Consider the following 26,214-nt stretch of genomic DNA (forward strand, 5'->3'; position numbering starts at 1 on the left):
GTGGCACTTGTGTCAGTGCAGTGTGGTGACACTGCAATAGTACGACATCATTAAGTGTGCATAAAACTGGGATGTGCACATCGGAGCACTGCGAGAAACCGAAAACAGCGCAGCGCACTCACGCCGGAGAAAGCGGAGAGGTGTTGACAGCAGAAACGTGAGTACAGCCAGCAACGGAGAGACTCTGCAAAAGTGAAGAATGCGGCCGAATAGCCAGAGTCCAAAGAACATCACCGTTTGCAGTCATTCACACTAAAAAAAAGACGAGCGGAAAGGCGTATGCAACAGAAAGTCAAATATGGCTTTGCTGGTATCCGTGCTCATATGAATGTTGCAGTCCCACGAAACAAATTTTTTGAACTTTATTTTATCTCTATTCAGCTGTACATAGAGATACATGATTCTATAAGATTTACTCCCGACTTAACAGGTAATAACAAAATAACATGTCACCTATGCAGAATGCCACCTACATAGGCGGCAAACTGTCTGTGTTATTGTGTTATTACCTATTAAGTTGGAGTAAATTTTTTAGAATCGTGAATTCACCCGGCTTTTGGAACATTTTTGCATTTATGCCGATACACTGCCACCTATGCTCACCAGACATTGTCAAGTGGCTGTAACAGTAGTTTAGCAAGTATTTATTTCCTACATCACAAGAACATGTTACTCAAATGGGTCACGCATGGCGAAGCCATCCACGGGAGGCATCTCAGCATAGTGCTGTTTCCGCTGTCCATTCTTGAACTGCTTCTCTCGCTCCTGTTGCATGATGACCACACGTGCACGCTGCAAGATATTTCAGACACAGACGGTCAACCTTCCCCCACTGGAAAAAGCCCACAAGCAGGAGCAAGGTTTCAAGTAGTTTCACTGAAAGCAGATTCAATCGTGCTTTAGGACCTACTGAAGAGCAAACTGAAACAACACTTATGTTTGAGAACTTATGGAACAAGCAACATTTTCAATAACATTAAATTTTTTTGCCATTTTCAGAAGATCTAGACGCTTCAAAAGAAAGCTACAAACCAACTCTACCAGAAATATGGTGGGATGTAATAGATGTTAGCCTTTGACACGGTTTCACAGCACAAATATTAGAGGTAAACCTGGTCACTAATGTTTGGGTGCGCCGTCATAGTGCAATACACGTAATGGAAATGTGCAAAGTACATGCATTCAACAAATTTTAAGCGCTTTGGCTAATGACAGCATTTTGGTGCTCTTAACGTGTCTGCATGTGTTTTGTTTTATTTCGCTGAAGCACTGGAAATGCCCCTAAGTTTGGTACTTCAACTAGCCCAGCTAACTCTTTTGATTACTGACCATCTAAATTTTGTACATGAAAAAGAGGTGTCTTTATAGATCTACAAGTTAAGCATGAAATGCGTAGGAGTTCTATGGCAACTAGTTTTGCACTCTCTCGAGTTCTGCGCATTGGTATTGGGCACACCTGCCTCTATTTCCGAAACACAGAAAAGACAAATGTAATGGTCAATCCTGCGCAATCAAATCTTGAGGTACAGCAACTGTGTTCTACGCACATGCGTTCCTCCAGCAAGGTACATAAAAAACCAGCAGCAATCGCCGGCACACTCGCCTGCTTGAAGCCAAAGATGCACTCTTTGAAGTCCTCGTATTCATCTTGGCACTTTTCGGGTCTGTGCATGCCGTAGGCCTCCCGACACAGAGCTAGCTGCATGGACAGCTTCTGGCAGTTGCGGTTGCTTTCAGCTTCCGTAACGGCGGACACCAGGTCCGTAAACGGTGTGCGGATCAGCATGCCGGCGCTTTAGGCTCAAACACAGACCTGAAACATAAAACGCATCGTTGCTTGGGAAAGAGCACTTGGTAAATGTCCCCGGCGGTTCAATTGGTTTAATTAAGGGGCATTTTAACCGACCTTGTGAGTGCCCCTGCCTGCGACGATTACGCATGCGTAGATCGGCTTGGCTCGGCTATGCGTGTATAGTGTATAGTAAGTCAGAATAGTGGCTGCGTGGCTGCGTCGAGTTAACCTACGTGCCGTCTCTCTACTGGTCCGTCCATAGAGTTAATATCCGTCGATACTGGTAGAATTGCAGCCTGACCGCGGTTGAAATACGAGAATGGAAAGCTGCTAATAAGGCAAGACGTTAATGGTGCGCCTTCTGTTTGAAGTTCAAGTACAGGTACAGGCAGGTGCAGGCGCAGCACCAACCTTCGTGCTCCTTCAAACATGGCGTTCTCAACGACTTCAGCCCGGCCTCTCATGCAGTACGTCTAGCCGATTGTTAGCGGTTCCTTCTTCCGGGCGCGCATTCGCTTTTCCTTTATTCGGACGTTGCTTCGGAATTCGCCAAGAAGCGACAGTTATTTTTACAAACACCGACTCTCGGCTATGAGCTCGCCGTCCAAGCCCGGCAGCCGCCGATGCGTTGCTCCGGCACCACTCTGCAACGGAATCGTAAGTGGGCGCATAACGCAGGTGCCCAACGGCGACATCGCAAACGACGTCGGTAAGCGCTTCTGGATAATATTTCCTTTTCATTTCTAACCGCCACATCCTTGGCATTTATTTTATGAAGCCCGATTTGTTGAACAGAGACTGCGCCTGAAGGCCATTGCTCGTAACATGGCTAGCAGCGCTTGATTGAACGTTTGTTTACGTCACCTGTTATTTGCCCGATCGAAGCAGGTGTCTCGCACGGCGGTTGTAAAACTATTGCTGGAACTTTGCATTTGTCACCACCACTCAGATGTTCAAGACGGAAGCGAGATTTTCGGAAAGTTCCCACGCTTAGTTTTGAGGCGGCTGACCAACGAAGAGATTCTTGCCGCCACTGGTTATCGTCAGTCGGCGCCTCTACAAGGTGAGACGAAGCGGACTGCTTGCTTGCTTGCTTGCTTGCTTGTGCCCGTTTGTTGGTTCTTACCCACTACGGGGGATCGGCCATGAAACCGGCGGTTAATTTAATAATATATTTTTTAAAGAATGAGGAATAAATAAATTGCCGCAGGAATAAACGAAATTTTAAGAATGACTAGTCGATATGGAATAAGGAGGAGAATAATACCACAATATGAGAAACAATTACCGAATGAATGAAAGGAATTCTGGAGTATCAAATTTTGTTAAGGAATAAGTTAGCAGGGAATTCTTCGTGTCTCACCGAGAAATTCGCATAGGGCTGAGCAGACGTTTCCGTTGCTGAAGCCAAGAGAAGACGCCCCAAGGGAAAGAATATTTTGAGAATTCAGATTAATTCTTAAGTTTCTGAATAAAATTTCGAAATGCTTTTTTCTATGCCTAATGAATCGACGGCAGGTAAGCAAGAAATGATCAATGTTTTCAGATTCCTGACAAAAATAGCACATAGGAGATGGCACCAGACCAGACCTGTATAAATAAAAATTAAGTGGGGGTATCCGGCATCGCAATTTTGTAATAGCCACTTCCAGTCTTCGAGTGGGACACCATTTATTATTCCAGCCGAATGAAAGATGACCATATTCGGGAACTGGTAATTTCATACTTTTGACATCTTGAGTTAGAGAATACTTCCGAAATCTCGAGTCAGTAATAAAAGCTGTATCAGGTACAATGGACAAAATAGGACCACCCAGAGACCACCGCGCGAGAGTGTCTGCCATCTCGTTTATTAGTATGCCACAATGACCTGGGACCCATACCAATCTCACGGTATTCAAATTTTTTGGGATTAAGGAAGTGAATGCATTTAGAACGGGAGACTCAGAAGCAGTAGAAGATAAAGATGTACATACTGTCAGCGAATCAGTAACTATAACAACTGATGACTCATTCACTGGTAGTTTTCGAAGGGCTAATATAATTGCGAGGAGCTCAGCTTCGAATATGGGAGTATAATCTGGGAGGCGCAAGGAGTACGACCATGATAAAGCCTCTGAAAATATGCCCACTCCCGCTTTCTCTTCGCGCATGGATGCATCAGTGGCAATTATGTTATTTATGCCCAATCGAAGTAAATGATCCTCTAACAATCCTATTAAATATCTTGAAGGTAAAAGTTTGGCATTAGATGGGAAGATATCATCAAATTCAATTTTTGCTATGGTCGATGATTTATCGTTTGCTACGATGTCGCGTATGTTAACATTTAATGATTCTAGTTGGTCCTGTACGAACAAAACTTGTGGTTTATATATTCGAGACCAAGGCTCATTAAAAAACGTTGACGATTCAGCTACGAATATAAACTGTACTCGACTTTGTGAGGACGCAAAAATTTTTAAATATGTTTTGACGGTGAGAATGCGGAATCTGCAAACTAGAGTGGGGATTCGGGCTTCTAGGTATAGAATACTGTTTGCTGTAAATTTTGGTACCCCTAGACAACTTCGAAGGGCCTCTCGCTCTATGAGAACCAGGGGATGAAACTTGTATGCAGGCCCCCCTGAGTATAGTATGCAACCAAACTCTAAAATTGGTCGAACATACATCCGATAAATCATAAGTAGCTTGTCTCTGCGTAGCCCAGAAGGGTGGTGACCAAGCTTACGTAACATCCCAACAGCGCGTGTTGCCTTACATTTGACGTGCTCAATGTGTTTGCGCCAGCTGAGTTTTTCATCATAAAAAACTCCTAAATATTTGACACAGTCATTTTGGGGAATTACTTCTTGGCGATACTGAAGAGAAATTCTAACTGGAGCATTCAATGGAAAAACAATCAAGGAACTTTTGCTAACGTTTAGAGTCATTCGAATTTGTTCAAACCAGAATTCTAAACTTCCCAAGTATGATTGTAATACTGCATACAGTGAATGAATATCACCTGCCGAAGCAAAGAATGCAATGTCGTCTGCATATACATAAACTGTAACGTTATTGTTCAAAGGAATTGAGCTTAATAGAATATTGAATAAAACAGGGGAAAGAACTGAACCTTGAGGGACCCCTCTAGATTGATCATATTTTGAGGATGATAAGCCACGTTGGGAACAATAAAATTTCCTACCGTTTAGGAACTCATACAACCAATTGATAATATATCCCGGAAAATTCAAGTTTTTTAAGGAATTGAGCAAGATGACATGTTCGACACTGTCGTACGCCTTAGCCAAATCTAGAGTGACTAATGCTGCCAATTGCCGCTTGTGGCGAGCAAGCTTAATACGTCCCTCTAAATCTACATGTGCATGCCATATGGAGTATCCAGGTCTAAATCCTATCTGACATGGGCTCAATAACGAGTTATCTGCAATAAATTTAATGATTCTGATGTATAATACTCTTTCAATTAATTTAATTACATGCGAAGTTAATGCTATAGGTCTTATATTATCAATATGCATACCTGCTCCTTGTTTCTTAAGCAAGGGAATTATTTTTGCAAGTCTCCAGTCTGGAGGGATCCAACCATTTCCAAGTGAGTGATTTACAAGATTAAGAAGGTTCTGAGGAGACACATCAAATAATATTTTTAACATGCCTGACGTAATACCGTCAGGACCGGGGGTTGAATTCGGGAGTAACTGAACAGCATGCGCCAGTTCTTCTATGGTTACGTCAATGAAATCATTCACATCTAAAGGTTTTTGGAATTTTGTTTGTAATTGAGAGGCAAATCGCTGTTTTAGTCCCAATGCAATATCATCTAATAAATCAGCCAATTCTTTTGGGGTTGGAACAACTGATTCTACGTTAATAGGAGAAGGAATAGCCTTACGAGATCTAAGAAATCTAAAAAGAGCTTGTTTATTCTTGCTTTTAGATAGAAAAGTATAACGATTTTCGTCATGTTTAGCTTTAGCTTCGGAAACAATTCTCTTAAATTTAGCTTTGGCATATTTATAATTACTCCAATTAGTAGGATTCTGGTTAATTAAAAGTTTTTTCCATGCAGCCTTTCTGCGCCTGTACTCTCGATCACAATCAGAATTCCACCATGCACTTACAGACTTTCCATTTGTGGAAGGTTTCGTAAACTGTGATTTTTTCATAGTGCTTTTTAAAACAGAACACAAACTCATGGCTGTAATTTCATTTTCAGTGTTAGTCAGAGAGGATAGCGTTGACTGTAAGCTTTTTTTAAATTGTGAGTAATTTACAAAAGTGTGCGATTGACATTCCGTTGGGACCAAGGGGATATTAATGTCAATAACTACGGGACGGTGATCGCTGTTTGTTGCGGCATCAACCACAGCCCAAGAAGAGATAAAAAGGCTTGAGCTGGCGAATGATAAGTCTAAAACAGATCTCGTATTACATCGAATAAATGTAGCTACTTTAGAATTTAAACAAGTATAATTGTTTTTACTTATCCAATTCCACAATAATTTACCGGGAGAGTCTGTGCGGTAACCCCAAGAGACGTGATGCGAGTTAAAGTCTCCTGCAAAAAATGTGTTTGGTCTACAAAAGCTCTGAGTGATGTCAAGAATACCTTCATCTTGTACGCCAATCGGAAAGTAGCTGTTAACAATAGAAAGTGGAGCACAGCCTGGTATAGCTAATTCCAATACCAAAACTTCGTGTTCGCCCGATATTGACTGATAAGCAACTTTCGCTTTATGACAAAATTTTGCCGATATAAAACACGCTAATCCTCCACCTCTAGAGTTCCTGTCCAAACGAAAACATTTATAATTCTGTAAATGAAAATTATGATCCGATGACAGCCAAGTTTCTTGTAACAAAATTACGTGAGGGGACTGTTGGGAAATAAGGTATAGTAAATCTGTGGTAGCAGACAGTATAGACCGGCAGTTCCACTGAAGAACCTTAAGAAGACCTATTTTGATGATAGGCAAGCAGCCGCAACTGCTTGATCCAAAATACTATCTTTTAAAAAATCATTCTTGTTCAAGGGTTCCTTCACACACTTTTTTGATTTAGAATTAGAAATCTGATTCTTGTTTGAGGGTGACCTATTGCGTTTAGGAAGTCTAGCATCCATATCCATATCCTGAATCTCTTGTGAGCTAGACTCAGACAGACATTCTTGGTCAGTGCTTTGGGTATTAGAAGGTCGTTTATCCTTATGTCTGGCAGCATCTGATTGAAACGCAGAGGAAGAATGAATTACACTGAAAGGATTCTGCATACTTTTGGCTAACTGTTCCGAAAACCCATTCAACTGCATGGATATTACTTGTGCCAGAGTTTCTGATAAATTCAATAGGAGTTTTTCTAGGGACTTTTCCACTGCTTTTTCTACGATTGAAGTAATGGACTGTGCCACTGATGTATCCATAGCAAGAGGCTGACGGGCTGTAACTCCTGCATATCCTTGGGTCCTGCTCTGAACTTCAGCTAGAGCTTCTCTGCGCGAACATCGCCTTCTATCAATGACTTCGAGAACCTGCATTTCTTTAGCCCTAGCAGGACAATCGGGGTGGTCGGCCGGGCGATTAGTTTGGCACAGGCAGCATGTCTGGATATCAGATTTGCAGTCGTCAACACTATGTTCAGACCCACATATACGGCATCTGACATTAGAGCGACACCCGTTAGAGCTGTGACCATATCGCCAGCATTTGCTACATTGCAGAGGTCGTGGAGCAAGGGGTTCAACCCTGTAGATTAGGGGCCATGCCTTTATCTCTGATGGACGCGATGTTCCTGCAAATGTAGCGATAACTGTCTCGGTGGGAATCCGCACATTATTGGATTGCCTGTTACAGCGGTAGACTGACACTACCCCTGTATCTGCAAAAATATCCAAGATTTCCGCCGGCGTCAGACTAGCATCAACTCCACGGACTAGACCTTTGCAACAAGCAAGGTGGGGAGGAATGAAGCAGCTCACCGGATGATTGGCAAAAGAGGTACACTTTAGAAGGTCTTGGATACAGGCCTGGTCTGGTGAGCAGCAAAGAATACCGCCGCGACCAAACTGCCGGACCTCAGTAATCTGGAGAAAGTGAGGGGTCACCGTGCGAAGCTCGGTCTGGATGGCCTTGGGGTTCTTCATCCGAATAGCTCCACCATTCGTCGGCACCAAAGCAACGGGAACGCTGTTGATTCCGCTACGCAGAAAGAGCTCCAAGGGTACATCCTGAGAGGGAATAGATGCAGACCAGAGGGAAGCCCTCTGGCCTGGGGATGAGACCGACATCAAGAAAAACCTGAAGCTACAATGAAATGCGCGAAAAACTCAAAGCAGGCAATAACCACCCAAGAAATATTAAAATAACCGCCGGTTACAGAACCTATAAAGCCCCCGTAAGCGACTTCACCAACGTTAGAACGAGCCTGGACACGCTGGACCGCTTCGAACGCTTCGACCGTTGCAGCGCGCGTACGATCGCTGAACCCACACACGCCAGCACAGGGCCGTGTCAGTGTCATCGCACGAATACTCGTTTTTTTCTTTTTTCGTCTGATTGAATGCACGCGCAGTGAATTCGTGTGGGCCGCCGAAGTTTAGGTCTTGAAGACCAGCAAGTGCGGCAGGTGTCGCTGGCGCCTGATTGTGCAACGTTTGAACCCCGTTTCCCTTATTTTGTTATTATTTTTCGTTTCTATTTTGTGATGCTAAAAGCACCATACACCGCCGTGCAGCGGAAACGTTGTTTCGTTCTGCTTAATGCAGCATGAAGCAAATACTAGGGAACACACATTTTATATGCACACCTGTTGAAATGGCCACAAAACACCTTTCAAGCGAGAAAGATATGATCAGGAGTGGCGTTTCGTTTATTAACTAGGGTAAAAAATATTGTTCTTTTGTTTTCTTTAAGCACGCCACCATTGGCAGGTAATCTTATGTGCGACTGTTGCGGTCGCTGACCTTTGGCAATGTATATTGTTATGTCTGGCTGCACTTTACCATTTTGTCTTTCCACTAACTGCTTTTTTTTGTATCCTTTAAGCAGTTCAGCTGTTTCAGATCAATATTTTTACACACCACTAGAGTCAAGATCATACTTGCCCAGATGTTTACGAGGTAGCCCTAATTACAATGCAGGCATTCTTTAAGGTGTATAAAGCACCAGACGTTTAGATGGTAATCCAGAGACCACATTGAAGCGTAATGATCGAAGCAGATGTATCAAGGATCAGACAGACAATCGTGTGTTATCAAGATTTGCACTTTAACAGGTATGGCATGACCCTATTGCACAAGCAAGTACATTGCATCTGCATGGCATGCCAATGATTTTTTGACAAATTCATTTTGTGCTGCATCCCATGGGATTGATCTAACTGTGATGCCTGCAATGTTTGTGCTTCTGTATTGTGGTACGCTCATCGTTTGCTCTATTCGCAGTCTCATAGCGCCACACTTACTGTCTGAAACGTTTGCAGGTTTGTGAAATAAAGTGTTCTGAAAAGTTCACCATGAATCAAAATGAAGTATGAATAACACTTCATAGGAGGGCTCCATAAAGAGGCATGTTTTGCATGGCCCACTTGCTGATATATGGCACTGTGGGCAGCATGTGTCTGCGTGCAACATATCAGCATGCTTCTTCAGATTGTGAAGGAGCCATTCAGCCTTATAATTCGAAAACATTAGTATGACATGAAGGTGAGGACTGAGGAAGGAACCAGTCAACAGAACAAACAAGTGTTTGTATGTTGGTCCTCAACTTCTTTTGACACTCATGAATATCTTCACTACAATGTTAACCAACTATTTTTGCAAGGAGTAATTGTAAGCAAGTTCTCAGCGTTGTCCACCAGAGGTCACACTGGAGTTCCATAGAAGCATTGAAAGAACATTAATGTACTTTTTCTGAGATCCCACAAGATTCTAATGTTTTGAGAATTCAAAGCTACATTACTGGGTGATTCCACGTAAGATCGAACAAACGATGGCTGGTCGACCTCTGAAATTTATTCCGAAATTTTATATATTATTGCCTGATGAGTGGAAAGAAGAGATCCACAATTTGTTTTGCTGGGCCAAAAATTTTTTCAAGGCACAGGAAATCAATAATGACGAAGAGGTGGAGTGGAGCGCTCATCCGCTCTGCTGTTTTGACCAACTTTCGTTATGAATTGCACAAAATATATTAAAGTTAGGTAGCTGAAACTTCTTTAACTAAGTATATGCATGTTTTTGCTTGTGCTCAGGTAATTTTAGTCTATGTGTAGTGTAGATGTTTTTATAAAAAACCTAAAAATTGGGCCAGGAAACGTTATTTTCTTTATTTTGAAGGTCTTTATCTCAAAAAAGCCTTGTAGTGGAGTGACGAAAATTCCGCATTACGTTTTTCGCGTACTTATCTACTAAACTGCCGAATCTTATATTTATATAACTTTTCAGTAAAGAGATACGATTGCGCTAAGTTCAAGAAAACACCGAAGAATGGAAACTTCAGGCAACAATTAAAAAAAAAACATTTTTTATATTTCTTAAACTTTGTCCACTTATTCTCCTCCACATCAGCTTTCACAATCATTGAAAACATATTGCATAATTTCGTTGCACTAATAGTTATGGCCCCTCCAATGAGACCCTTAGGAAAGGCTCAGCGCACCATGCAGATCTGAAGAGTCGATGCTTCCATGCTTAAGAAATAAGCTTCTTAATATAATTTTTCGCTAGTGTGGATGGCAGGAGAGTGAAGTTGACAGCGTTTTTGGGATCCCGTCGTTGCTGCATGAACTTGCCGAGAGCTTTCAGTCCAATGCGCTCAGAACCAGCAGTTTCCTTCACCTGAATTTCCCGATGCATCACCTTAAAGGACACTACAGAGGAACAATGAATTGGTTTAGATCGATAAACTCTGCTCTGAGAAGTCTAATGTTGTTAATTTCGCCATGATAGGTTTATTAATAGAGGAGAAAATCAAGTTCAAAGTTTCATTTTTAAATTTCGCGTGAAATCTCCCAGCGTGACGTCACGGATTTCAAAGTGTATTTATCGTATTATGGCGCCATTGGCTCAAGAAAATTGCCCCAAACTTGGTATGTTAAGTCTATGGACACCTCAGAGGACAGTGCACTTCGTTTTTATCGATTAGGAACTAAGTAGTCCCTAGTAGGCGCCGTCAAAATATGTGACGTCACGGCGAATGGTGCGGAAACTTCTAGATGGTGTCGCCACCCACATTTTCTTTTTGCGCGTTTTCTCGCTTACTAAGCGTCTTCTTGCAGCAAGCGTCGTGTTTTTGGCACCGTGAAAGAGTATTTTACTAATATGAGAAAAATCGTTTTGCTCTTTAGTGTCCCCTTAACTTTACGCCCGCCGTATCTTGCAGCGAACATTTTCGGCTACTACCTTCAGTTTCTTTTCTCTTGATGTAGGCCGGCCTGAACGGACTTCTGTGCCAGGAGGTCTCAAAGAAGACACGCCGGTAGTCGCAGTGATCTGGTTAATGACGTCCATTTCTTTTTCAGGGGGCATAAGAATGTCATCGTTCAACTGCGCGTTCCTTGAAGATCTTTCATTGCAGTCGTAGCAAAAGCACGCGTAGCACAAGTAGTCCGTCTCACTGACAGTCACTGATCTTTCGGGTGTTAAACGTTCCTTCAAAGCATTGATTTCATTTCACAGGTAACTCTGTGAAATTTTGGCTTCTTTGCTATAAGTAAGCTTCTTGTGCTTCGAAAGGTAGTCTCCACAATACACTCATTCAGAGCTACACTTTCTCGCCATAAAACACGGGAGGAAGCAAAGCGCAAGCACTATCGGCGTCTAATGAAGTGTGAACAGTGGACCGAACGCGCGGCAGGCCGTCTGCTGCCGACATCTAAGATAGGCAAGCGCAACCGCTTACCGATAGTTTTGCTTTTCTTTCCTTTGGCATTCCATTTGTCAGCGGCACTCGAGTTCACGCGGCCGCTGTGTTTACAACATGCGTGCTTGGCGCCCAAACAAAGACGATGGGCTACGGTCCGGGAAGCGCTGGCTGCCGACCAGCAGCATTTCGGCGCTCGCACAAGAAGCACTACGCTACGTAAGCGTGAACTTCGAGCCTTGGGAACGTTCGCCCGGCGCTGTTGCCATGAGGCTTGGATCGACGAACATTCAAAAAGGACAAAAGTGAGACTGCGAGCCGGGAACACGTAGCAACGCATTGCCGAAGAGCAGAGGGAGAGAGCAGAGACACGAGCGGCGTCGGACGCAGCTGAACGAGCTCCAGCACCGAATCCCGTTTTCTTCTTTCAACCCCGTCGATTTGCTTGTAACTTCAGTTGAATAGTTTTCTTCTTTAAATCGAACCTGGCCTTAAATCCATCATTTGGTCCCCGCTGACAATATTTTGCTTTGCCACTGGAGCACCACGTTCATGCTTTCCACTGATCGCAACTGGCGCAGCGCGGTTTCTCTGGCAGCAGCGTGCGTGAAGCGAGCGCTCATAGCTCCCTTTATATATATAGAGTTTTCATCTTGCTTCCATCTCCGCCGTGTTATCACCGCCTAGCTGCGATGCGAACAGAGGGCGGATAGAATAGCGAAGCTCCAGTGCACGTGCGTTCAAGTCACCCTGGCCTTTTAATAAAAAGAAATGCAATCCTGCCTGCATTCTATACACTTGCTGGGCAATAAGTCGGAATTGCCAATCCTTGCCTAAGGGTCTCATTGGAGGAGCCGTAACTATTAGTGCAACGAAATTATGCAATATGTTTTTAATGACTGTGAAAGCTGATGTGGAGGAGAATAAGTGGACAAAGTTTAAGAAATATAAAAAATGGTTTTTTTTATTGTCGTCTGAAGTTTCCATTGTTTGGTGTTTTCTTGAAGTTAGCCCGATCATATCTCTTTACTGAAAAGCTATATAAATATAAGATTCGGCAGTTTAGTAGATAAGTACGCGAAGAACGTAATGCGGAATTTTCGTCGCTCCGCTACAAGGCTTTTTTGAGATAAAGACCTTCAAAATAAAGAAAATAACGTTTCCTGGCCCAATTTTTAGGTTTTTTATAAAAACATCTACACTACACATAAAAACTAAAAATACCCGAGCACAAGCAAAAACATGCATATATTTAGTTAAATAAGTTTCAGCTACCTAACTTTAATATATTTTGTGCAATTCATAACGAAAGTTGGTCAAAACAGCAGAGCGGATGAACGCTCCACTCCACCTCTTCGCCATTATTGATTTCCTGTGCTTCGAAAAAATTTTTGGCGGCAAAACAAATTGCGGATCTCTTCTTTCCACTCATCAGGCAATAATATATAAAATTTTGAAATAAATTTAAGAGCTCAACCAGCCATGGTTTGTTCGATTTTACGTGGAATCACCCTACTGCTTTTCACACTTAATTGCATTTAAGGAATCAGCTTCCCTGAAGCATGGGGCTTTTCTTTCTGATACAATGATGTTGAAAGCATTGTAATATAGTCGGCATTTGTTGATGCTTATTGCTACATGACGGGAAAAAATAAATCTTTGTTTTGCATAATTGTTTGATAACCCAGCAGATTTTGATGATTGATTTCTTGTGTGTTCATTTTTTTTTTTTTTTTTCAGAGTATGAAGTCGAAAATGTCTTGGACATTAAAAAAGAGAAGGTGAGTGGAGCTTGTGAAATGCTCGAAAATTTGGAGCTGCTGGATCTTGTGTGAGACAGAAATTTCACTTACTTAAACTAGATTACAGATACTATTGATAACAGTAAATTAAAAAAAGAAAAATAAACTTGAAAGACTGATTTCAGACAATTTTAAGTGAAAATTAAAGGGCAACACTTAATCATTTTACTCATAAAGTATTCCTTCAAAACCAAAATTCAAAATTTTTTGTAACATTTAGAAATTTGGACTTGTTCTACAATTTTACAAGTACCTTGTTAAATTTTGAGATCAATTAAGTCTGCTTACAAAAGGTTGCTGATTGGGTGAGTTGGTCATCCATGAACATAGTGTGTATTAGCACCCAGCTATCTCTACGTCTGTGTCATGTTCCTTTCTTTTATGTACCACGCTAATACACGCTTCTGGTCACGAAAAGCTTTCTACGATCAGTCTCTGACCATTAGAAGTCTCCTGATTGTTGAAGAAAACAAACCAAGTACCCATTTGGTGCATGCATTTTCTGACTGTCCTGAAAGCATGCAAATCACTGTAATAAATATAAACCCAACTAGCCTTGTCCGGGTTACAGCGGCATTCTTCAGAAGCATGGCAGCAACACCACTGCCCTTCTCAAGAACATACAAGATTCAGAACGTTTTGAGAGCACGAAGCCGAAGCCTCATTGCGGCCTTTTGCACTTGAGTTTGTCACATCACAAACGGTGACTAAATTGGTCGCACGACCACTGCTTCCCATGTGAATGCTGCCTTACTAGCTTCACTACCTTGCTCTGAGTTGTTGACCTCGCTCGCATTTTCTGAGTGTTCACGCAATACTACTGAAACTTTGTAGGCAAAGATTGGTCTGGATGGAACAAATGAATTGCTTTGTGTGTCACAGAACGTTGGGACACTTAAAGAGGCCCTGCAACTTTTTCAGCATGGTCAGAAAACGCTGCCAATCGGTAGTCGAGGCTCCTGAGAACACGCGAGCCAAACATTATAGCGCAGGCATGCAGCCTGGAATTTACAATTAATTCTCAAAGTCAGCTAGAAATCGTTCCCTCTTCTCTCTACAAATGATGCCATATACCCAAATGACTGCGCCATATACCCAGTTTCAAGGCCATCGGCTGATTTGGGCATCGTGTGCTACAGAGTTACTGCAGCCGCCACGAAAGGCTGCCACGTGCCCGCGCTCGCGATCACGCTGAAAGTAAGCCGCGCGTTTGAAGAAAAATGAAGAAATAGCGCTCAAGGTCATGACCACGCGTAACACAACTCCTTTCCCCCGTGCCATCTCTCCCTGCTTAGCTTCCAGCACGCTCGTCGGGACGAGAGAAGAGAGAAAGCAGTTACAGCGTGCGACAAATCTCTCTAACTCTGCTCATACTTGACAGATTCTAAAAATGTTTGCGGCGGTCAATTCGTGAGGCAATTAAACTCCTTTAGTGAAGCCATTCGATGGTTACCTGGAAAAGTGTTGCAGAGTCCCTTTAATATTCACGGGCCAGTAAGAGGCACAGGTGGGAGGAGGTGCTTTTCTCAATAAAAGAAGCTACGACTTCCTCGCTGCTCACTGGAAACTAAATCACCCACGCCTTCTCTTCGCTTTCCAGGGTCAAACGTGGTTTCTTATCAAATGGAAAGGCTGGAGCGAGTTATACAACTCTTGGGAAACTGAAGAAAGTGTACAGAATTGCATGGCCTTAGTTCTAGAATGCTGCGTTCGGACAAACTCTAGGTATGTAGCTTTTACTGTTCTGTATTTGTTGCAGCACAGGTTGTTTTATGCTTAGATGTCCCAACTTGAAAGCCTTTTGACTGTGGATATACGATGGTCATTTTATTTTCAAGCAGCTATGAAACTGTTGTGAAGTGCTTGCATGTGGTGCATTCTTCAAGGTGTTCTATCGAGCATTATCTCATGTTTCTGTTCCTCGTTTGTGTCTTCATTTTGTGTCTTCGCTCAAGTATGCAATCTTACAAACTCGCCCAGATTTCAGTTCTCGTAAGATGTTCTATTCGGCCTAACATGCAGTGCACCTGCGGTGTAGTGGTTAGAGTGCCGAGCTTTCGTATTAGGAAGCCCAGAGCTCGAATCCTCCTGGCAGGCATTTTTAACATTTGTATTTACATTTATTGGCTTACATACAGCACTGACATCTTGTGCATGTGTGTGTGTGTGTGTGTGTGTGTGTGTGTGTGTGTGTGTGTGTGTGCTCGCCGCCATTTATGGTTAGGTGCCCAGTTGGCCCATATGGCTGGAAGCAAGCGAAAGGAATAATATGTCCACTTGAAAATTATGAAATTGAAAATGAAAGTGCACAGAAAAACAAGTGGCTATCGATGAGAGCCAAATTCAAATAGTTCACGTTATGAATGTATGACACACTACCTGTTAAGTAAAAAATCATAATGAACAATTGACCAGAAAATAGAAACAGTAATGCAGGAGGTAGGCACATTTGTAGTATGGTACATTAGCATCTATAGCAGATTTTGTAGTTGACAAGAGAATATAGTGTGAAATCTGAGTGCATGATCTTTCCGCTTCTGTTCACTGTGCACACAAAGGGGAATGTCAAAAACATAGTGTTTGCATTGTTTCCATTTCAAACATGAAACCTTTGTCACTTTAATACACTTTTGCTAACAACATACAATTCTCTTACCCTCTTTTTCTATTTTCTTCCACAGCTATAAAAGTAGCATGATACAGAGGGCGGTCCGACTTGCCTGCAATGCTCAGAACCCCGATGTTGCAGTTTTGTGCAAGCTTGCTGGCTTTACCGTACCAGACAATGGCTTCATCCGCAAGCAGGACATCATCGACATGAGGAAACAGGTGCCCTGCTACATAGGGCAAATTTTCTGACTTGACTTTTTGACTGGGTGACATCCTGCTAGTAGCGTACTGCACTTTACTTTGTTTTCTTTACCTTTAAAAGGGAAGCTGAAATTTTTTTAGAATTTGGCAGAACTTCGTCGTTAAGAAGGACCAACATTGCTTGCTGACAAGATCATAATTTTTTCCATGGTTCTTCCAGCAGCATAACAGACAGCTGAGCTAGTTAGTAAGCATTCATTCTAAAAGACACGGGCGTGCAAACACGGACACGAAGAAAGAAGTCAAGACACCACAAACGCCGACTAACAATTGCAAAGGCGCACAACAGCGGAAAAGAAAGAAGGCACGAAAACTTATCTAGCGCATGTGCAGACAATAGGCAAACCTATCAACCTGGCACGTGCGGGGGTCTACATGAAAGATAACTGTTGAGGCATTTGATTTCTTCTTTATGCAAGATAAACTGCATAAGTTAACTTGCATAAAGAGGAAATTAAGTTAAGTATAAAGATGTTAAGTATAGTGAAGTTAAGTATAAAGACGGCAGAAGTTCTGCAGCTGGATTACAATATGTGCCATGATGACGAAGAGCCAAGTGCAATGTGAACAAGCGTGTTTCGTATTTTCAACCGTGGCCTCCATAACTAGATGCAGCTGCATGCCTTTGCCGGAGTAAATCAGTGGAGGCGACAGCTCTCAAGCATCTCAAGAAGCCCTGTTGCCGCAGCAGCTGTCTTTTTTTTTTTTTTTTTTTGCCAGAAAAAAAATGTTACTTGCATTCGCTTTTGAGAACTCTGATCTCTATTTTTAAATTCAGCAGGGATCAAGCTGTGATTACACACTTCAAAGTATTTATTTTTTTTAAGTGCTTCAGCTTTCCTTGAAATGGAAGAAATGAAGTGCCACATTAAAGTGGTTAGGCTGGTGAATTGGCCTTTCGTAACTCAACTGTGTGTATTTGCTGAAAAACGTTTTTTTACTGTGTAGAAAGTGAATAAGAATGCTTCCTTCGAATTTTATATCCTGACCCCTGTCATTTAGACTGTTAGGGATTGCTAGGTACCTTTGCTAGTTATGGCCATTTTCTGCATGAAAAAGTTTTCAGAACTTTCTCAGCTAAGTGCTTTGTTCTTTCATAAGGCCCTGCCATTCGTGGATTAAAACTCCGAAGTTGTGACAGGAGCAGAACAGTGAATATATCAGACTAGAACCGATGTTTCGACATGACACCAGGGGCGGCGCCAGGATTTTTTTACTGGGGGGGCACCCACGACAAGTGGGTTCCTTCAGGGGGGGCAGATAGGCTGGGAACATATGCATTGTATTTTGACTATGCTTGCTCTTGGGGGGGCAAAGGGGGGGCAGGCGGAAATTTTGGGGGGGCTGGAGCCCCCCCAAACCCTCCACTGGCGCCGCCCCTGCATGACACATCAAATAAATGCAGTATGTAGTAATTTGCTGATGGATTTCACAACAATTTTATCTCTGTTATTTTAGAAATGAACAGTTCGTATGACATGTTCGTGTTCTGACTGACCTTACGAATTCCGATTTGGCTGTGCACTAATACCGAGTGTCACATGGTCACTTTTGACCTTGATTGGGCCTGATCCGGATGGAATTTCTCGATTGTGATTAGGCTCCTTTATGCGAGCTGCAGCAATGTAGCCAATCACTGATGAGAAATTGTATCCCGAGTGGGCTTAATCGCGATCAGCAGTGCACCATGTGTCACAGATATTAGATCTAGACGCACATCGCAGGATCCAAGGTGGTCAAAATTAATCCGGAGGTCCCCACTACAGCGTGACTCATGATCACATCGTCATTCTGTCATGTAAAACCCAAGAGTTTATAGTGATATAGTAGTGGTCAGCACTCTGAGAAAAATAAACTGTGACCTTAGTGCCTTTATGGCTAGGTCAGCATTTTAACACAATACACTCAAACCTCGATATAACGAACACGGATATAACGAATTATCGGTTATAACGAAGTAAATGAAGAATAGTCTTGTCATAGCTACAGTGCTGCAAATAAACGTTTATAACGAATTTTCGGATATAACGAAGTTATTTTCATGGCAGATGTGACTTTGTTATAATGAGGTTTGAGTAGCGTTAAGGAGCTCATTTTGCGAAAATTCCGGCATTGGCGTCGTTGGTTGTGCACGAAAAATCTGTGTTGTCCATGAGCAAGAAATTCGAAAGAGATGCAAATTAATAAATAATAAAATTCTTCGGTTTGAGTGGGAAACGAATCCAGGACTTCTGCGTGCCAAGCAGGTGTTCTACCACATAGCCACGCCAGTGCTTGTTTTGGAAAAAAAACCTATATGAATGTCAATGTAGTGCAAGGAGTCTCCTTAACACGTGTAATATTGCAGTGGAAGAAATGTAGAATCGCACCAGGTGTCAAAATATGTGAATTGCACGAAGAGTGGTTGGTTTAGAGGCCCACCAATTACAAAGCGCACGGGCATAATTAACCATCATTATCAGCTACAGCGTCAACCAAGTGCACAGCTGCACAGGTACATAGTGGGTACTTGCCACGCACAAAGTACCCACTACGCACCCGTGGACACGTATTGGATACTTTGCCAATTCGCAAAAGGAAGGATTATGGCGTTATGAGCACTTCGCATATGGTGTACTAGAATGGGGTAGTGTGCGTTCTTCGCGGCAAGCCAATGGGAGAATGGTGGTCGCTTTTGCGATGATGCCACCAGAAGGGCACCACGATCGAACGGCGTGCCCGGTCACGAAATTTATATCTGCAGTGCAAAATTTTCTGCAGTTTTTGAATAAAAAGGTCACATAACAAGATTAAAGCTAAAGATATTTGCAAGATTTAAACACTTCAACGTATTTGGATGCGTTATTGCAATAAATGAAGCTGCTTCTACAACGTCTGAGCTTGCACAATTGATATCGCAGAACAGTGACCCGGATCGTCTGCATGCTTATGGTTTTTATTGCAAAAGGCATAAAAAAGCACATCTCTGTTTATTCCATGCATACTTACACTTGCCTAGTCATCACACTAACCTGAAGTTATGCTACGAAACAAACGAGGAGGTCCGAAAGGATAACGTTAAAATCATCAGGTATGAGTTCCATGACCATCCCTCACTTGCATGAGCCAGGAGTAGTCACAAGGTTTTCGAGAGAAAAATTATAACGCTTAATGACGAGTGCTGCTTCATTTCTTAAGACATTTTCTCCTCAAAGAGGCATCAAAGCGCAAGAGTGCAGCTAAATGCACCGCAATGTATTCGGGGTGTTGGATTTATTCCATGAGAAAAAGCTCTTAATTCCAATCAGTCTGAAAACAATAGAATGCGTCAGGCTTGCTCAAACACTGAGTCTGCCATGCACACGAAAAAATTCGCTAGAGTGTCATGAGAAACAGAAGGGAACAATCAGTGAGTTTCCAAGGTACACGTACAATCGGCGTGGCAACTACAGCTACCAATCTCGGAGGCTTGCCATAAATTACTTCGGGGGGCGGGGGGGGGGGGACGACGACAGGTGGCGACACACTAGTACGGTGTGCTCTGGCACCACTGGCCATCATTACAAAAAGAGCCACGTTTTCGGCACCAGATGACACACTATCCTATTCCAGTACACCATACTTCGCGACTGTACTCGCAGTAGGCATTCTAGGATAGTTTTGAAACGACCAATGTTACGCACACAGACTTTCCTTTCCTTGTGGCACGGTTGAGGTGTCCACCCAGAAGTGCAGTCTGGCTAGCGAATGCGAAGGCGTCACGAGCAGGGTGCGATTATGCTATTGCGTTCTACTCGTAAAGACAGAGCTGAAGCGTCCTTGAAGTTTCTTTACTGGGTACACTGATGTTCCAGGTCCTGCACCTGTCTGCACATCGGTCTGGACAGATGTCACGAATAGTGAAGGCGTTTGGGTCGTGGGAGTCGTTTGTGTCGACAGTCGAGGAACGGCGATCGCTAGCCCGCACCCTCCACGACTGGGAGCGTTACATCCAAGTAGCCTCCTGGCACGTACGACCCCAACACAACCAAGCCTCTCTTGCGTGTGGAAAACTATGTCGACCAAGAGGCGCCTCCTGCCGGGTTCGTCTACATCAAGGTACGCTTGGATTGGCGCTAGCGAATGAGACTTTGCCCCCCCCCCCCTAATGGGGAACCCTGCGCACATGCCTATGCTCCTGTGTCTGCACATTTTAGCAGACACTGAGTGTTTCTAGTTACATATTGTCAGCTTAGGCATAACTGCAGTGAATACTTCTGTTCAGGGATGATGCCGACCTCCTCTTTTCATAGTTCAAGTGTAGGGCAGAAAAGTGTTTAGGAAGACTTATTGTCATTTGTTGCACTTATGGAGATGCATCGGTCCAAGGAGTGAGCAGGTTTTTATACCAGCCATTTGTGGTTGTGGTGGTTGCAAGAAGGGCGAAACAGATGTGGCCACTAAGGCCAGGTGCGCTTGTAGTGCTGCCACACATTGATTCCCCATATGGTAGTCTTCATCATCGGCATTGTAGCTAACAGTCAAGCCATTAGAGATACTGTAGTGGCTTGACTTCTTTGAAAAAGTCATACTTTTTAAATGTAATTAGCCTTGAGTCAAGCCTTCTTTCTTTTTCTTTCAAAACCATATGAGGCATTGAAAAAAAAAAAGAAATAGGGTTTTTATAATTAACGCCTGCTCTAGAAAGATGCCTGCAGTGTCGCTCGCTAACTCATTGTAGCCATCCTGCCTTCATTTGTTGCCTGCCAAGAGATGACGCCAGCTACCCACTATCTCCACCAAAGGGGTAGGTGTGGTGTCAAGGCATTAGTGTGCACATGTGTGTTGCAAGTGGCCACTGCAAGGATCATTGGTTTACCGCCTTCAGTACAAATGAGGAAAAAGGGAATGGCAGCCGGCATCTTTCTTAGAACGTTGGTGTAGCGCACACTCTTGCTGACATGCTTTGGCAGTAAAAATGCTCTGCCATTCCCCAGTGCCCTCGATGCAAAACCCACGCAGGACTTTCTGCCGGGACCTGGTGTGGTGTTCCCCGACGACCCCAAGATGGGCTGCAGCTGCGTGGACTGCTACCAGGACCGAAAGGGCTGTTGCCCAGCGTTTAACGACCTCAAGTTTGCATACACGGCCAACGGCACCTTGAGTGCGCCTTTTGGGAGCCCCATCTTTGAGTGCAACCGTCTGTGCAGCTGCGACATGAACTGTCCAAACAGGGTGGTGCAACGAGGGTGCAAGGTGTGCCAGCTATCGTGCTGTCATGTAAAACGTTTCGTGCTTTGTGGTTATTTAACGTGACTGTGTCTCATTTCTGGCTCCTCCAAGAATTTACTGGCCTTATTTTTGTCATGGAAAGGATGGTAGAGCAGTACATTAGTTTTCTAGCATCTGTGAGAGATGTCTCTTGATTCACTTCCGGCTTCTGCTTCCTATTACACTAGCTAAAGAACTCCTCGTAGACAAGTTTGGTAAGAAATATACAATTATTACGGGCATCATGCACCATTGAAAAAATGGTTGGATGAGGCCCAGAAAAACATGCATATCGTGTCATGCATATCAGAGTGTTGAGTAAAAGACGAAGATGTGAAGGAGCTTCGCTGTATGCAGATTCCAATTGGGCACATTGCTCCCTGCTGCGAGCTTGCGATAGACACTGCAAATTTATGTGCTTGTATTTTTACAACGGAAAGTTTACAACAGCTAATGTCGCACTCATTCCTTCTCTCTAGGCACGGTTGCTGTTGTCCACTGAGAAGCAAATGAAATGATTATGCAAGCGGGGCTCAATAATGCTACCTCGTTTCTTAAGTGCAAAGCTTAAGTGCCCTCCATTTTCTATTTTTCTTTCTAGGCTACTTTTATGTGGGTTACTATAATTTGCGCCTAACTCGTATGTGTGGATGTGAGTGTGTTGGACAACTTCGATTGTTTTACTTGGCTTCTGACTGTTTTATTATTTTTTTCTTTTAGATTCCACTTACGATATTTAGGACAACAAATGGTCGTGGGTGGGGCGTTCGAACAGAGCAGCGCATCAGCAAAGGCACATTTGTCATGGAGTATTTGGGTCAGGTGAGCTTTCGCAAGTTTGTGCTGGCATCTACTTAGGTGTGTCTAATGTTTTGTATTGTGCACATAGCCATTAAAAGGGACACTAAATTTATTTCAGGATGAAATTCAACTATTGAAACTATTGAGGCTTTTGAAATTGAGGCTCTTGGCAATACTTTCTTTACCAATACAGTAAAACCTCATTAATATGTACCCGCTTTAAGTTCTGACAGAGAGAGAATAAAACATTTATTTCTAACAAGTTGGGCCTCTAGTGGTTGGACTGCCTAGTCCGGAAGACCGTTGGCTCTTGCCGCCATCCTGGCTCAGTTGACCAGGGCTTCTTGCTGCACTGGGTCAGAGCTGCACAGGGTCGCATCCGACTAGACTATCATAGGATTATCTTTGGCTGATATATTGGGATTGTCTTGGCACTCCCAGACCCTATGAAATAAGGTGGCCATCTGGGGACAGAATTTACATTGCAGATTGTACACCAAAAGATCTATCTTGAACAAGACATAAGGATTTGGAAAGGATAATCATTGTAATCGTCGCCACACGACATGTGTTGCCTTATCTAATTTAGGATCAGGTGGGGGTAGAGTGCGTCTACTCAGCCTAATGCTTTGCAGGATAGGAAAGGAGGGGCTGGGGGTCGTCCTGGTCAGCGAGAAGTTGCAGCTGTATCCACTGACCCTCTTGATAAGTGGCTGCAGCCTGTTGCACATGGAGGAAGGAAAAAGAAAGGAGGGAGCATTATGTCACGCAGCCAGCCTTGGCAAGCCAACTCGTTTTGAAGCCAGCAGTGTCGGCCCAACACGTGATCTTTTGCGTCAGGATCATGCAAGAAACGAGATTTGCCAAGACTTCGGGCATGGCGCCTGGTAGCTTTTAATTGAAGCGCGCTTGTTGAGCGTAGACCGGCCGGCTCACGGACTTGGTTAAAAAACAGAACCCCACCGGTAGTACTAAAACCTACCGCGCACTCTGACATTTTGATCACGTGTTGGGCCGACAAGGTGGGCTTCAATCACGTGATGTAGTGCTCCGACTCCTTTCTTTTTCCTTCCTCCGTGCTCTTGCAGTATTAAGGGGAGACGTGGGTTTTAAAAATTGGTTTTTTAAAAGTTGGGTGAATGGCATGAAATTTAATACACTTATTCAGCTTTTTCTGCAGATTCAAAATCTCTAAGTAGATTTTTAATAGCTGCATTAGAACAAAATATATGCAATTTCTAACACATATTTAAGCATATTTCTTACGGGGATTTTTGGCAACTTTGCTTTGTCAAACACAAAAACAAAGTATGTGGCAAGATTGCCAGGAAGCTGGTCTAGCCGGTGATGCTATTTATTTTCTTATAATGTTGTTCACCAAATTATAATTCTCGATTATCAGAAATAGTATGCAGCAAAAAAATTTCACTCACATTTACGTCTATTTATTTTGCATTCAAAATTTGTTGAAGACAATCGCATTAGCATCACCGGCTAAACCAGCTCTCTGGCAGCTTTGCCACGTACTTTGTTTCTGTGTTTGACAAAGCAAAGTTGCCAAAAATTCCCGTAAGAAATATGCTTTTATAGATTGCACATCTTTTGTACTAATGCAGCTACCAAAAATCTAATTAGAGATTTAGAATCTGCAGAAAAAATGTAATAAGTTTGTTCAATTTCGTTCAGTTCACCCAGCTAATAAAAGAAATAAAAAAAAGACCTGCGTCTGGTGCTAAGTGGCCGACTTGACAAATCCAGGATTGAGTCCGTTAAAGCCTTATGTACTACAGTCAAATCCCGCTACAACGAAATTGACGGGACGCGCGAAAAAGTTCGTTGTCGCAGAATTTCATTGCAGCGAAATCTCATCTATAGACCACAAAAGTTTGGAAGATCTGATGATCATGACTCGTCCTTTGGACCTGGCAAGCGCATGCATTGTCCTTTGCATTTAACTCTCGCTAGCTCGGGCGTACTTGGCCGCACACCAAGTGAATGTATTTTCTCGCGTATGACACGCACAAAATATACAGAAAATTTAGCGCTAAACTCGGGGTACGGGTTATACGCGAATTTCGTTGCGCAAGTTGGCTTCATGGTAATGCAAAGAAGGCGGCTTTGCGCCAATACGCGAGTTATACACGTGAGATATACACAAGCAAATACTATATGCAGGCTACCCTCGAAGCGTGCCGAGAGTGTAGTGCCGCGAAGGAGCGTGCCAAGTTCACTAGAGGCTAACTGAAAACGAAGTGCCGAAGCTCCACACTACCACGGTCATAAGCGAGCGAAAGGAAGGCTGAAACGCTTCGTGCCGTTTTACGACTTTATTGCCTTTAATCTTTTTTCCGGTGTGTTAGCTGTATCCTTGAGCGGATTTGCTATCGATGATCGCGACGATAGCGACCGCAGTTTTCTGCACAGCGGTTGCGGCAAACAGTAGTTCCGTTTTCAGTGTGTGCGCGTGCCTTCAGAACTGCGTCGTTGCCATCTGTAATCACGTTTACCGCAGTTTTGACCGCAGCATTGCTTTGAGTCGGTGCGTGTACGTTGGATGCGTGCGTACTTTCGTGGTCGCCCATGATCGCGTCGACACAACCACATTTGTGTTCGCAGCGGTTGCAGCAGAATGTAGTTACGCTTGGACTAGGTGTGCGCTGGCCGCACGTGTGCCTTCAAAACGCCGTGTTTTGTTTTGAGTGCTACGTCAAAACAATGGCGGGAGTTCTTGAAAAGCAATTCTTCCGCGACCTGCGCACATCAAACCCCGCCGGTAGCATCATGGCGGATGGACGATCTGTCGCCGAGCATCTCAATGGCGAATAATTTACCGGGATGTGCTTGTGGTGGCAGAAAGCATGTCTTCGACGAAGACACGGGTCTTGCGATGCGGCCGCACGACTCTGGCAATGAGAGATGGTCGTGTTTCTAGCGGAATTTCGCGGCAATCCTAGGCAAGCTCCTTTTCCTTATGTGGTGGCACTCGCGAAAACTTCGTTCAAGCGGAAATAGCCAGAAAAAGTATTCGTTGTGACGAGACATTTTTCGCATTGTTTTCTATAGGCGGCTGATGGGGAATCGAAAATTACTCGTCGTGGCGGAAATTTCGTTGTAGCGGTATTCGTTATAGCGGGATTCGACTGTATTCGCTGACCTCTCAAGCAGTGGTGGCTTTTCCTATACCTTAAGGGTTGAATCGTGCAAACGAGACAGGGACTAAAAGAAGAGATGACAACACACAGAGCGCAAACTACCAACAAAAGTTTATTTCCTGAGCACACAGTTTTTTATGCACCACTCTTGCGCCACCAGGTGAGTACAACAATCAACTCCTTAGAAACGCAAGCTCTTTGCTAGATAAGTTAACAGACGGCGTGCTGACGCATTCGGGACCTAATCTAACAATGTTCTCAGCTTCGATAATTTCTCTCATCAATTTATCGTTCTGCGATGCGACAACTGTACATGCGCTGAACACAGGTTGGCACCCACATGTCTTGCAGTGAATCGCAAGCCATCCGTCACGTCCATTTTTTACATTGTTGTTATGTTCTCTACGTCTGTCATTAATGCACCTTCCGGTTTGACCGGAAGGATCTTACCACACGAAATTAGATCCGATACACAACATTACTCTTGCAAGGAACATAGGTGACTTTGTGTTTCTTAGTACATGCATTAGATTTCATATTGCTATTATTGCGGTGGCATAGGCTCAGGAGTTCGCGCGGGGCTGAAAAAACTACTTTTACTTTGGAACGTTCCGCCACTTTTTTTCAAATTGTGTGAAATCTTGTGGAAGTACGGTATGACGGCAACTTTTTTCGCGTTAGTTTTTGAGGGCTCCTCAGTT

At 43.4% G+C, this 26,214-nt stretch overlaps 2 protein-coding genes across 2 annotated transcripts in view; one reads left to right on the forward strand and one right to left on the reverse strand.

Annotated features, from left to right (window-relative positions):
• Window positions 1–628: 628 nt before the first annotated feature.
• On the reverse strand, window positions 629–2,021 carry LOC119407018 (uncharacterized). The gene is made up of 3 exons (XM_037673840.2): window positions 1,907–2,021; window positions 1,604–1,813; window positions 629–792 (listed from the first exon to the last, which is right to left on the reverse strand). The coding sequence occupies exons 2-3, from the start codon at window positions 1,784–1,786 to the stop codon at window positions 670–672; spliced, it is 306 nt and encodes a 101-aa protein (XP_037529768.1). The 5' UTR covers window positions 1,787–1,813; window positions 1,907–2,021; the 3' UTR covers window positions 629–669.
• A 72-nt stretch (window positions 2,022–2,093) lies between these two features.
• LOC119407017 (histone-lysine N-methyltransferase SUV39H2-like) overlaps window positions 2,094–26,214 on the forward strand; it is a 37,283-nt gene continuing 13,162 nt past the window's right edge. The window contains 9 exon segments of the mRNA XM_037673839.2: window positions 2,094–2,501; window positions 2,742–2,855; window positions 13,399–13,439; window positions 15,061–15,185; window positions 16,142–16,289; window positions 20,165–20,329; window positions 20,331–20,408; window positions 21,312–21,545; window positions 22,281–22,382. Of these exon segments, the coding sequence (XP_037529767.1) occupies window positions 2,384–2,501; window positions 2,742–2,855; window positions 13,399–13,439; window positions 15,061–15,185; window positions 16,142–16,289; window positions 20,165–20,329; window positions 20,331–20,408; window positions 21,312–21,545; window positions 22,281–22,382 (1,125 nt within the window). The 5' untranslated portion in view covers window positions 2,094–2,383.

Source organism: Rhipicephalus sanguineus, chromosome 10 (genome assembly GCF_013339695.2).
Source record: "Rhipicephalus sanguineus isolate Rsan-2018 chromosome 10, BIME_Rsan_1.4, whole genome shotgun sequence".
Classification (NCBI taxonomy): Eukaryota; Metazoa; Arthropoda; class Arachnida; order Ixodida; family Ixodidae; genus Rhipicephalus; species Rhipicephalus sanguineus.

Coding starts and splice junctions, on each gene's coding strand:
- LOC119407018 (XM_037673840.2), bottom strand. CDS start 1,786: ATGCTGATCCGCACACCGTTTACGGACCTGGTGTCCGCCGTTACGGAA. Junction 793..1,603: donor GCATCTTTGGCTTCAAGCAG/GCGAGTGTGCCG, acceptor AATATCTTGCAG/CGTGCACGTGTGGTCATCAT.